The 12361-nt window shown below is 33.7% G+C and overlaps 2 protein-coding genes across 2 annotated transcripts; one reads left to right on the top strand and one right to left on the bottom strand.

Annotated features, from left to right (window-relative positions):
• Positions 1-862: 862 nt before the first annotated feature.
• On the bottom strand, positions 863-1651 carry LOC139859304 (uncharacterized). The gene has a single exon (XM_071848100.1). The coding sequence runs from the start codon at positions 1649-1651 to the stop codon at positions 863-865; it is 789 nt and encodes a 262-aa protein (XP_071704201.1).
• A 1344-nt stretch (positions 1652-2995) lies between these two features.
• LOC139856971 (uncharacterized) lies at positions 2996-8686 on the top strand. Its single transcript, XM_071845681.1, has 17 exons — positions 2996-3414; positions 3765-3868; positions 4120-4239; positions 4627-4716; positions 4803-4918; positions 5339-5438; positions 5557-5632; positions 5825-5868; positions 5945-6022; positions 6126-6245; positions 6331-6436; positions 6801-6964; positions 7078-7212; positions 7637-7767; positions 7841-7903; positions 8019-8097; positions 8191-8686. The coding sequence occupies exons 1-17, from the start codon at positions 3138-3140 to the stop codon at positions 8239-8241; spliced, it is 1854 nt and encodes a 617-aa protein (XP_071701782.1). The 5' UTR covers positions 2996-3137; the 3' UTR covers positions 8242-8686.
• The last annotated feature ends 3675 nt before the right edge of the window (positions 8687-12361 follow it).

Here is a 12361-nt window from a genome sequence, read left to right as displayed (position 1 = left end):
AACAGTCAAAGGTCAAATAATTTCATGAAAACAGTTCAAAATTTTCGAGACTCGACATTACAGAGTTTGCTTATCTTGTCGAGATCATATAAAGATTAAGTTTAAATTTGGTAGGAAATTTCCGGGTCGTCACATTTTTCCCTTTCAAATCAATTCGTTTTCCTTTATACTAAAACGTCATTTGCAGCTTCTCAAAATTCCACATAATATCACCAAGGGTTTCCAACCATTGAATGCCCAAAACCATATCGCATCCACTAACTGGTAGCACAATCACATTACTAGAAAATTTTTCGTCTCTTATCTGCCATGTAAGATTCTTGCAATACCCCATACTTTGTATACATTTCCCGCCACCTGGTACAAACACTTTCATTGATACTCCTGGATTTGTCACACACCCTAATCTCTTAGCAATTTCCCAATCAAGGAAATTATGCGTGCTACCTGAATCGATTAAGATATGAACAGTCTGCTTGTTAATTTGGCCCATAATCCGCATAGTTTGATAAGCATTTGTTCCGGTTATTGCACTTAATGAGATATGTGGGGTATGTTCTTCGAACACCCCATCACTTTCATCCTCATTGCACACTGTTTCTGGTTCAAATGGAACCATTTCTTCATCATCAAATCCAATGATTTCCAAGGAATACATCTGTCCAGAACACTTATGCCCCGAAGTGTACTTTTTTCGAAATAAAAACATTGGTTCTTGGCACATTTTTCTTCTATTTCCTTCCGTGATAACCTTATTTTGGGATAAACATTTGTATTACTTGATTGTGGGGTGTAAGGTTTATTGTTGAGAGCTAATTGGTTGTTAGTTGCAGGTTGTTTGTAAGTCGTTTGAACTGCAGTGCTAGGGCTGTAAGTATTCTTCTGAGCATATTGAGTAGAGATTGGATTTTGGTAAAGGAAGAAGTGGTGCACTCCTTTTCTTGACGGCCACGATTGTATCCTCCTGTAATTTTGCTAAACACAGTGCATCTTCTAGCGTCTTCGGTTTGAACATTCTCACCGCCAATTCAATCTCTTTTTGTAACCCTCCCAAGAACAAACTTATAGCGTATTTTTCATTCACTTCAAGTTTATTGATCAGCCTTTCAAATTCACCGTAATAAGATTGAACGGTACCGGTTTGTTTCAAGTTCTTGAGTTCGGATAGAGGATCATCAATCACTGATCCGAATCTTTTCTGGATCGCTTCTGCATATGTTGTCCAATCTATATCTTCACCATGTATTCGGACATAATTTTGATGCCAATTCAAGGCTTTATCTTGCAAATGGATAGAAGAAATCCTTACTTTCTCATCTTCTTCAATCCGGTCTACAGAGAAGAACTGTTGACTTTTGTACAGCCATCCACGAACATCATCTCCATTGAATTTCGGAAATTCTAATTTCGTAGATCTTGTATAGTGTGAGGCATTCCTGCCAGTACCTTCACCACCACTACGTAGCCTTTGAATATCTTCTTTGAAGTATCTGTTCTGCAACAATAAACCTTCAATTTTTTCGTTCACCGTTCGGTTTTGATCATTCATCTGATTGTTCATGTTCACCATGTTTTGACTGAGTTCCATAATCATCGCCTTCACAGACTCAATCGAATTATCGTCTGGAGTATTGCGTGTGGACAACACCATTGTTGAATTGTTCAATTCGGTCAGAGGATTGACCGCTCTGATACCAAATGATATGCTTAACCGGAGCTAAGAAGCTGGAGTTAAGTTTCCGATTAACCGGAGTACACAATTGCAAGAAATGTACTGGAGTTAATCGGTAGTTTTATTACAATTGAATGTTTACAGAAATTGGGGAAAAGTGAGTTACAACAGAATGAATGATTACAATTGCTAATTGACTACTTATCACTCGATTCAGTTACGGCATCTAACTGCTACAAACGAATTAACGAGTTCCAGTGATTTGGGGAAGATGCTGGTCACGTGAGTTGCACATGCGATTCCTTTAAAACGTCCACGTGATTTGCACATGTAATAAGTCACCTGAGAAGCACGTGTCAAATATCCACATGTGTGAATCCTTCATCGGCATCATTATGGTTGCTTTCTTTTTGGCTTTCTGTTCTTTCTTCTTTTATATTCCATTCTCTGCTGTTAGCTTCTATAATTGCCGAAGCAGAAACTTTTTTTTTTTTTTTTTTTTGTGGAAAGCGAAAACTTTATAACCAATTGTAGACTTCATCAAATAAATGAAACACCCAACAAACTTACAGACCAGTTATTAAATCACCTATGTTGCTTCTGTAATTGCCCAATCAAAATGTGTTGATTCCTACATAATAACCGGTTGTTAAAAATTCAATAACAATTTTTATAAACTGTACAATCTTTTTTCACAAATTAAAGTAATAATGTAGAGAGAAAATTACTCAAATATTCAATTTGTACCTCTCTCTTTAATAGAGTATTGAGAAAGAGTAATTAGTGAAAATGCCCTCACATTTCAAAGTGTTTAACAATATACCCTTAAAATCACGAAATTGCAAAAATGCCCTCTGACCACGCACCAAACACGGTGTGTGGTGCTTGATCGTTGATTCATTTTTACGACATCGTTCAAGGTTACACACAACTCGCACCAAACACGATGTGTGGTGCTTGGTAGATCATTTCTACGACATCTTCCAAGGTTACACTCAACTCGCACCAAGTACGGTGCGTGGTGCTTGGTAGATCATTTCTAAGGCATCGTTAAAGGTTACACGCAACTCGCACCAAACACCAAGCACGGTGCGTGGTGCGTGGTGCTTGATCGTTGATTCATTTCACCACATAACAAACACGTGCGAGTGTATTTTTTCAATTATGGAAATTTAGAGCCATAAACACACTGAGATTTTGGGGCATTTTGACTAATCTTCCATGATGACTAGGCTTTTCTTATCTTATCAAAACAGGCCGGACAGAGTATTATTGATGCACCCATTTAACAAAACGCCCAATCCACTAAACTTAAATGGGTTGCCTTTTCATCCGTACAATAATATAATAATCCAATTTAAAAGTCTGCAACTTGCTCGGTAAAAGTTTATCCAATAATAATGTAGTGCTTCCCCCAAATTTCAATCTTTTATCTATTTTTATAATCAAAATTTCATCAATTTCAATGGCGGGGATCACCGGTTTCACACTCAACTATTCTGTTACTGCTTCTGTTGTTGTACGGAACCCAATTATAGTTTCTACCAACAATTACAACAACAATTTTACAAAAAGAAAACAACAACATTATTCTTCTCAGTGCACCGTTGATGCCAATTCCGCCGTTGACGCCGTTAATTCCGGCACCGGTGATGATATATTTTGTGTTAATACTTCTTCCGACGAGTGTGACTTTGACTATCTTGGTCAAAGTACAAAAGGGGATTTAAATCTTAAATATGGTCAGCAAGTTCATACCTTTTATTTACTTGTCTGTTTGTGTTAGTCATCAAGTTGTTGACTTTGGTCAACCCTTTATGTAATTTTCATATGTGTGTAATGTACAGGGATTTTAATCTTAAAATGGTCAGCAAGTTCATACCTTTATTTACTTTTCTGTTTGTTTTAGTCATTAAGTTGTTGACTTTGGTCAACCCTTTATGTAATTTTCATGTGTGTGTAATGTACAGGGATTTTAATCTTAAAATGGTCAGCAAGTTCATACCTTTATTTACTTTTCTGCTTGTTTTAGTCATCAAGCTGTTGACTTTAGTCAACCCTTTTTGTAATTTCATATGTATGTAATGTATAGGGATCAATGGTGTGACTAATGATGCTTGGAAAGGTCCAATTGAAGAAGTTGCTAAATTTCAAGCAATTGAAGCTGAGAGCTTGCTTAAAGATTTAGGACTAAAGGTTTATTTTGTGTTACTAATTTCATTAGTTTTTTGCTAATCAAGTATATCCTGATTTTGGTGCAGAATAAGCTACATAAGATTTTGCTATCAATATGTTATTTTGAACTAGACCCATTGTTGCAAATATTTTTTTAATGATAAACTGAAGGGCTAATTACCCTTTCTTAAAACAATTTTATGAAACAAGCACATTATTAGTTTGAATATGGTATTTGAATTAAAGGTTTGTTGTGTGTTAATCTTGTGCAGGATCCATCTTCTTCGGGTCATTCTCCACGTGGGATATTTTGTACACGCACATTGAATCTTCGTTCAATCAGTGCTATTGGATATGACATGGATTACACTTTAATGCACTACAATGTCATGGTAATTAGTACATCCTAATAAGAACCGATTACTATAACTTCAATATTCATGTGGCTAGATAAAAAAAGTTGTGTTCCTTATAAGATTCTTAGGGTGTGTCACTTATTAAACAACTAAATTATTGTTTTTCTTCATGTAAAAGGTTAATACAACAGTTTTACATCATTCACATTGTTCATTCAAAATGATCATCAAACAGGTTATTGCCATTCAGAACCAAGTTCATTAAGAACCTTTGAATCATTAGATTATGAACCATTTAGTGCTAAATCATTTTGTTCTATTAAACGCACTCTTAATTAGCCCTTTTATTGGGCCAATGAGCTATGACACAACCAAGAAGTGCATTTTATTTTTAGCAAGTAACGTTAATTAATGAATTTGAAGGCTTGGGAAGGACGGGCTTATGACCATTGTATGGAGAATCTGAAAGCAGTCGGTTTTCCTGTTGATGGACTTGCTTTTGACCCCGATTTGGTAATTCGCCAACTCTAATTACTTGTTCTAAATTAGTGATTAAAATTTGTTTTACTTTGAAAAGTCTCGGTTTATCGCTTTATTAGGTTATTAGAGGACTTGTCATAGATAAAGAGAAAGGAAACTTGGTCAAGGCTGACCGATTTGGGTATGTTAAGAGGGCTATGCATGGCACCAAACTGCTATCCACCCAAGCTGTCAGGTACAAATTATATTCTTGTACACTACGTCTAATATCAAGTGAAAACAAACATTTTACGGTGTTGCAAAACTCGGAATTACTCGGTCAGTAATCAGTTTTTGCAACTCGGCGAGTACTTGGTCAAACTCGGCCAAAACTCCGGATTACTCGGGAAATCGGTCAAAATCGGTCAACGTCAAACTCAGTCAACATCCGAGTACTCCCCGAGTTGCCGAGTACTCCCTACAAAGTCCCCAACCGAGTACTCCGAGTAGCGATTTTTGCATCCTTAATTTTACTTTATTATGTTGATTCGATTGTTCTAAAGCTGATTGCTCATATAGTATTTCATTTATATCTTCATCACATATATTATAGTTGAAAGCTTCTTGTTAGCAGAAGCCGGATAAAAATTTGTTAATTTTATTCTGTGCATAAAAGTGAGATGTATGGAAGGGAACTGGTGGATCTTCGAAACGAAGGTCGATGGGAGTTTCTCAATACACTGTTCTCTGTTTCCGAAGCAGTGGCGTATATGCAGGTATTATCATTCTTTTTTTTTTTCTTCAAAAAGGCAGATAGATATTATTTTTTCTGTAATCTGTGTTTTTGCATAATTTTCATTTTTTTTCCAGTAACTCAGCGTTGTTTTGTTTCAGATGGTTGATAGATTCGATGAAGGAATCATTTCGTTCGATCTTGGTGTAGTTGATTACAAAGGGCTTTACAAGGCAAGTACAAACGACTCTATATATCTATTTATCTAAATTTAAATTTAAATTGCTTCTTATATTGTGTTAACGTTCACGAATCTATGATTATTAAGGGCATACTCGAGATTAGGTATTGTTATTGTTCACGAATCTTTGATTTTTTTTTTTTTTTTTTTTTTTTTTTTTTTTTTTATTATGTATTTATTTCAGGCAGTTGGTAAGGCCCTCTTTAGGGCTCACGTAGAAGGTCAACTAAAGGTAAACGTAAATAAATAACTTAGGTTTTGAATAGTGGGACTTGAAGGCACTAATCTTTATCATGGATTACGTACAGAGTGAGATAATGTCGAAACCGGAACTGTTTGTTGAGCCTGATCCAGAGCTACCTTTAGCACTTTTGGACCAAAAGGAGGTAACGTTCCTGCTACTTCGGTCACCACTTACACCGTAAATCGCTTTTTATTGTACTAAAAAGTTCATTCATTTCAAGTATTGTCTTGTTTTGGTATCACCAGGCTGGTAAGAAATTATTGCTAATTACCAACTCTGATTACATCTATACCGACAAGATGATGCGACATTCTTTCAATAGATTTCTCCCTAATGATATGAACTGGCGAGATCTATTTGAGATGGTTAGTGCAACAAATAAATAAATAAATAAGTAGTGCAATTTCTTAAAAATGTGTTTTGAGTTTGTAAGATTTTGGTTAAATGTAGGTTATTGTATCAGCAAGGAAGCCAGAATTTTTCCAAATGTCGCACCCTTTATATGAAGTAGTGACAAGTGACGGTCTGATGCGCCCATGTTTTAAGGCTCGTCCAGGTGAAATAATCTTCTTCTCTTTTAAATAATTACTTTTAAAATAAAATTTAGCCCTCGATGACCACTACAAATATTAGCTCTAGTTAATTTATTGTTATAATAAACATGGTTGCAAACGGCGGTTGCGGCAGCCCTTGCGGTGGTTTGGTAACTATCCCGTCCCGTTTCGCCCAAAAACGTGTAATTAGTCGGTCAACGCCAAAAAGTCGGGTCAAAGTTGGTCAAAAGTAAACTTTTTTTTTCTGGCCTTGTTCTAGTGTAAACGAAATTCCCAAGCCCTTACAAAAATTAGCCGGTAAAAACACCGACTTACATACTATCCCTTAAAGATAAATTAATAAATAATATTCATTTGCTGTTTCAGGGGGCTTGTATTCTGGAGGAAGTGCGCAGATGGTTGAAAATTCGTTAGGTATTCATGGAGACGAGATATTGTATGTCGGTGATCATATATATACAGATGTCAGTGTTTCTAAAGTACATCTTCGTTGGCGGACAGCTTTAATTTGTCGAGAATTGGAAGAAGAGGTGATCTGAAATACATCTAAATTTGTGGTGTCTTAAACTTATTGACTTATTTTATGTATTTTTTTTCTTCTATGAGGTAAAGAATCTGTTGCTGATTGTTTATATTGGTGCAGTATAATGCTCTGATTCATAGTCGAGAACATCGAGCAAGACTTGTAGAACTTATAAATCAGAAGGAGGTCGTTGGTGATCTTTTTAATCAACTTCGTTTGGCTCTGCAGAGACGAAACGAGGGTCGTCCTGCTCAGGTAATTTGTAATGTTTGTCAAATAATTTCGTTTCTAATATGTTTGTTTTTGACTTAATCGACTTAATAGTTTAGAAAATATAAAAAGATTTTGAGAGGTGTTTGTTGGTAACTCATTAGATAAGACGTGTCTTAACGAAAAAGATAAAAAAAAATGTGAATTTCCATTTTGGTCCTTACAATTTAAAATTTATTATTAACTGTTTTCTCAACTACCTCACATGGAGGGCTATTTTGGTTAAGTCATTTTTTCAGACAATTATTCGGTGCATAAAGAATAATTATTATCCATTACTTGTTCCCCCCATAGACATCTTATATTCATTCAAACTAGAGGACTTGATAAGAAAAAAACAAACGGGCCCACGTATTAATTTTTGTTTTCGTTACTAAAATTACAAATAACTACACCATTTACTTTTTAGACCCGAGCTGCAACTCATATGGAGGATAAAGAGCTCACCGAGAATGTGCAAAAGCTACTTATTGTGATGCAACGTCTCGATGAAAAAATCGCACCCATGTTGGAAGAGGATGGTGAACACTTTAGCAAAAGGTTGGTTATAATTAAAAAATGTCATATATAAGTTTTACGCAGGTATAAACTTGACTGATGGATTGTTTGTTAGGTGGGGTTATCTGTCACGTGCGGGTTTGTGGGACAAGAGTCACCTTATGCGACAAATTGAAAAGTACGTATTCTGTTTTATATATTTAATTACTCCGTATTACTTACAGCTTCGATGTGTTGAATTTGTGGTTTATTAGTTATCCGATTAAGGTGTTTATTTATGCTCCAAACTGCAGGTATGCTGATATTTATACTTCCAGAGTGTCGAATTTCCTTCATTACACGCCTTTTATGTACTTTCGCTCACAGGAACAGGTATTCGATCATATAATTTTCTGCATTTTTTTTTTTTTTTTTTTGCATACCGAGTTTATTCTAACATCGTTCAAAATTTGTTTTATGTTGCAGACTCTTGCGCACGATTCATACTCATTTTACCAATCCCGGATCAACCATTGAGTTGAAAACTATGCGAAAATTGCGCAAGCCTAATAAATAAATCTTGATATAGCATAATGCTGTTAATTTTGGATGTAGCATGTTAGAACCCTTATGATGAAATCGGACCATAAACCGTAGGTACATTGATTTTTCCAGTTGCTTTAAAAGGCGGAGTTGTTTATAATGCTGTTGAAGAGGTCCACGTGTCACTACGTGTAATATATTCGGTAGCGGTGACGCATGGTCTAATGTTGACAATGAATGTTATTATCGATCACCACAATTTTCAGTAGTCGAGTCGAGAATCGGTCTAGGATTTGTAGCAGGAACTTATTATAGCTTAGTGTATGGGTTCTAAACGTTGAAATAGTATTCGAATGTCTTAAGTTATGGGCTATTTTCAAAGGCTTTGTTATAGTTTGGTACACTTTTAGTAAAGTAGTAGCAACGAATCAATCTGATATTAGGTGAACCGTAGTTGATATGATGTTTCACTTATCGTTGCTAAGTGATGATAAGTGAAGCATCATATAGACTGACTATCGTTCGCCTAACATTTGAGGTTATAATAAGTGTACAAATTTTTTTTTTTCATTTGACAAAAATAACGAAAACTATAATAGAACTAAGGTTAAGGTTGGTTCCAACAGCCCGTCTCCACATCCGTCCAGCTTTCTACCCGGAAGAAAGCTGATGGTAGTAAACCGCCTAGGGGTCCGCCCAACAGTCCACCCTCCATCTCGTATCTCTTTCAGTCCTTGTGAGAAATATTTGTGGACGTAGGATATGCTAAAATGTGTGGTATTTTTTGCTTGTATAATTTGTACACTTAAATAATTAAATAGTATAGTGGGTTCCAATTTTTATGAGAAGGTACGTCATTGTCAGTAGTGTTTAGTCCTGGGTTAGTCCTGAAAAGTAAGTGATAATGTGGCGCTGATGTGGTGGCTAGTCCTGGAGGAAGTGCTGTCATGGTTGGGACCTCTCTAAGACACTATAAAAAAAATGCCCTGATAATTGAGAGATACAAAACAAACCGGTGAGCCTTGATTGTAACTAAATTTCTTGTACACTAAACACAATCATCTTCATCAACACAACAACAACAACAATCATAACGACATCTAATCCCATATGTGTGGGGAATGGGGGAGGTAAGATGTAGACAATCATTCCTTTATCATAGAATAAAGAGAAATCATTTCTCCACTCGTAGTGAAACACTTCCAAGAGTAGAGAAAGTCATCATTTTCTTTGTTCGACGGATACAGAGATTGCTTCTAAGAGAACATTCGGACAATAAGTAAGAAAAAAAATTAAAATAAAATAAAAAAAGAATAAAAAATGAGACGCCATGAAATTTGTAAATTAAATTTCCATGGGTTTTAAATCCTGTCTAGAATTCAATTTAGATTCTAAGCGTCAGTCAAGTAGGCAATAAAATCGACGTTTGCTGTTGACTCAAATAATAGAGCCGGTTGTTTTAATCAACAATTTACTTTATTTTTTCATACCTCATGGACATTTTTAACTTGAAATCAATCTAAAACTAAAGTTTAAGAAGTTAAATAAAATGATGCACAATTAGGATCGATATTGTCATCTAAAATGTGTATAAAATTTACAATTTTTTATTCAAACTTTGCGTTTTTTTATTTAAAAAATATATATCATACATTCGACAAAATCTTGCCCTCCAATCATTAGGGTCAAACTCACCCCTATATCTATAACTTCTATTAAATCTCTAAAATGATTATGTCATCATTTCACAATTTAACTCTTCATTTCACTAAAACTTGTCATTTATAAAAATATGAATGATGTCATTAATCTTAATTAATTTAGAATTAAAATATAATTGTTTACTAAAAATCTATCTATAATATCTAATAAATCTCTATAATGATAATGTAATAAATAAGGATTATTCACGCTTAAACAAAATTCAAAAATAAAGAGAAAATTTTTAAGACTCACATGATGATGTTATTAAAATAATTAATTATATTTAATAATAATATTAACATGTCAATTTTATAATACATGAAGCATTATGTACAACCTAATGCTAAAACACCTCCATAATTATATGTACAATATTTGAAGCATTATGTACACTCTTATAATAAAACACCTCATGATCATATGTACAATACTTGAAGCATTATGTACAACCTTATGATACTACACTCTTATGATTATATGTACAAACTTTGTAACAAATTGTACAATCTTTTACCAAACACCTTATAAACATATGTACAAACTTTGAAGTATATTGTACAACTTTTATATAATAATTGTATTTTAACTTTATAAATAATTTCAAGAGACATTTGTTATTACTAATAATTATTATTAAGTATATAAATACTTCATTTTAAGCAAATTTTATTATTATGATTATAACTATAATTATTATATTATTATTATTATTATTCAAATACAAGCTCTTTTTACGGGATTAATTACGTTACATATTTATGTGAAATATATGTCTCAATAAAAGATTGTAATGTATGCTTTTATGACAAAGAAAATAATAATAATAATTGTAATGAAAATTTGAAGAGAATGATGGGAGAATAAATGTAGTTCATTTATCATTACTAAATTAAGTACATTAATATGTTTGTAAAAACATCGAGAAGTTTCTTAGTCGTAATCCGTGGTTCCACGGATTATTAAAGTAAATACTTTTAACATCTACATTTATTTAATACCTAAAACATATCATTAAACTGTTTCGTTTAAATAACCCCGTGATTCCACATGTTATTTCACTAGTTTCATACATAAACCTTTATTTTTACACATGTAATGCGACAATTAAGTTGTGTCATGTGGGTCCACTACCTTTTGCCCCTTCATGAAATTAAGAAGTTTAAATGGGTGATGATTCGTACACCATCAAAATTATCTGTACACCACTAAACATGCATAATCAAGTTGTACTGTACAATCATATAAAACAGTTTTAGTGGTGTATAAAGAAATTGTGGTGGTGTACGAATCAACCTCTTTTCCAAATAGTTGCACCCCAAAACTACCAACTTCTTTACTGAGATACCCTCAAACTTTGGATTCTAGTCAATTAAATAAGGGGTTTTATATGCTTATTTTTTGTATTTGTATTTGTTTTTGATTCTAGTCAATTAAACAAGGGGTTTCATATGCTTATTTTTTGTTTTTGTTTTTATTTTTTTTTCTTAAATCCATGCTTCGTATTTACGTATTTGTAAGTTTCATAATTGTTGTACGGTATACCGAAGATTTGTAATACCATTCATATGTTTCTTTTTTTCTTTTTTTTTTTTTTTTGGCAAAAAACTATAACTTTATAAAACTCGAGTTTCATAAAAAAAAAAAAAAATGAAAACCCGCAACAAAGATATAAATAGAGACAACGAGGCCCTCACAAGACTAAACAACCACTACAAGACTAAACAACCACTACAAGAAACCTAACATGCTAACAACAAAGAACTAAGAAACCAAAACACTAAATCAAACAATCTAACTGAAAATCGAAACAGTTACTTCATAAACCTTCAACGTTAACCTTTAATAGTACCTCTTTTCTTAACCTTAAACTCCTTCCTCACTATTTGTTTCGGAAGCGCCTTCGAATTAAGCAGTTTACCTTCCACCCTAATACATCATTCAAGATCTTTCGCAACCTCCTCAAAAAAACTAGTAGCATTACCCGATGTCTTACCTTCATCTAGGCCCATCAAACCAGGCCCAGTCCCATCAAGACTCCCAAAACCTACACCCATCAAAACCGATGTCTTACATTCATATGTTTTTAGTTTATCCTTTGGCACCGTACTTATTTTAGATACGGTACAATAAGCTTGTTATTTTATCTTACTAACGATAAAAAAAACCATTGCGTGGGTTTACAAGAAGGAATGATTTACAACTTAATGGTTCATACAAAAATGGATCTAATTTTGTTTTGAGAGAATGTAATCATAAAAATATTTATAAAAGTAAAAATATTCATGAATAACATAAATAAATACTACTGTAGTAGCATATATGACGAGGTTACAAAAATGAAAGATTTACTACTTGGAAACTGTACTTGTACATATAGATTGGAAAACATGTAAGAAGCACATGGTGTTTG

The sequence above is a fragment of the Rutidosis leptorrhynchoides genome, chromosome 7 (assembly GCF_046630445.1).
Source record: "Rutidosis leptorrhynchoides isolate AG116_Rl617_1_P2 chromosome 7, CSIRO_AGI_Rlap_v1, whole genome shotgun sequence".
Lineage (NCBI taxonomy): Eukaryota > Viridiplantae > Streptophyta > Magnoliopsida > Asterales > Asteraceae > Rutidosis > Rutidosis leptorrhynchoides.
This window is presented reverse-complemented; position numbering and strand designations above follow the sequence as displayed.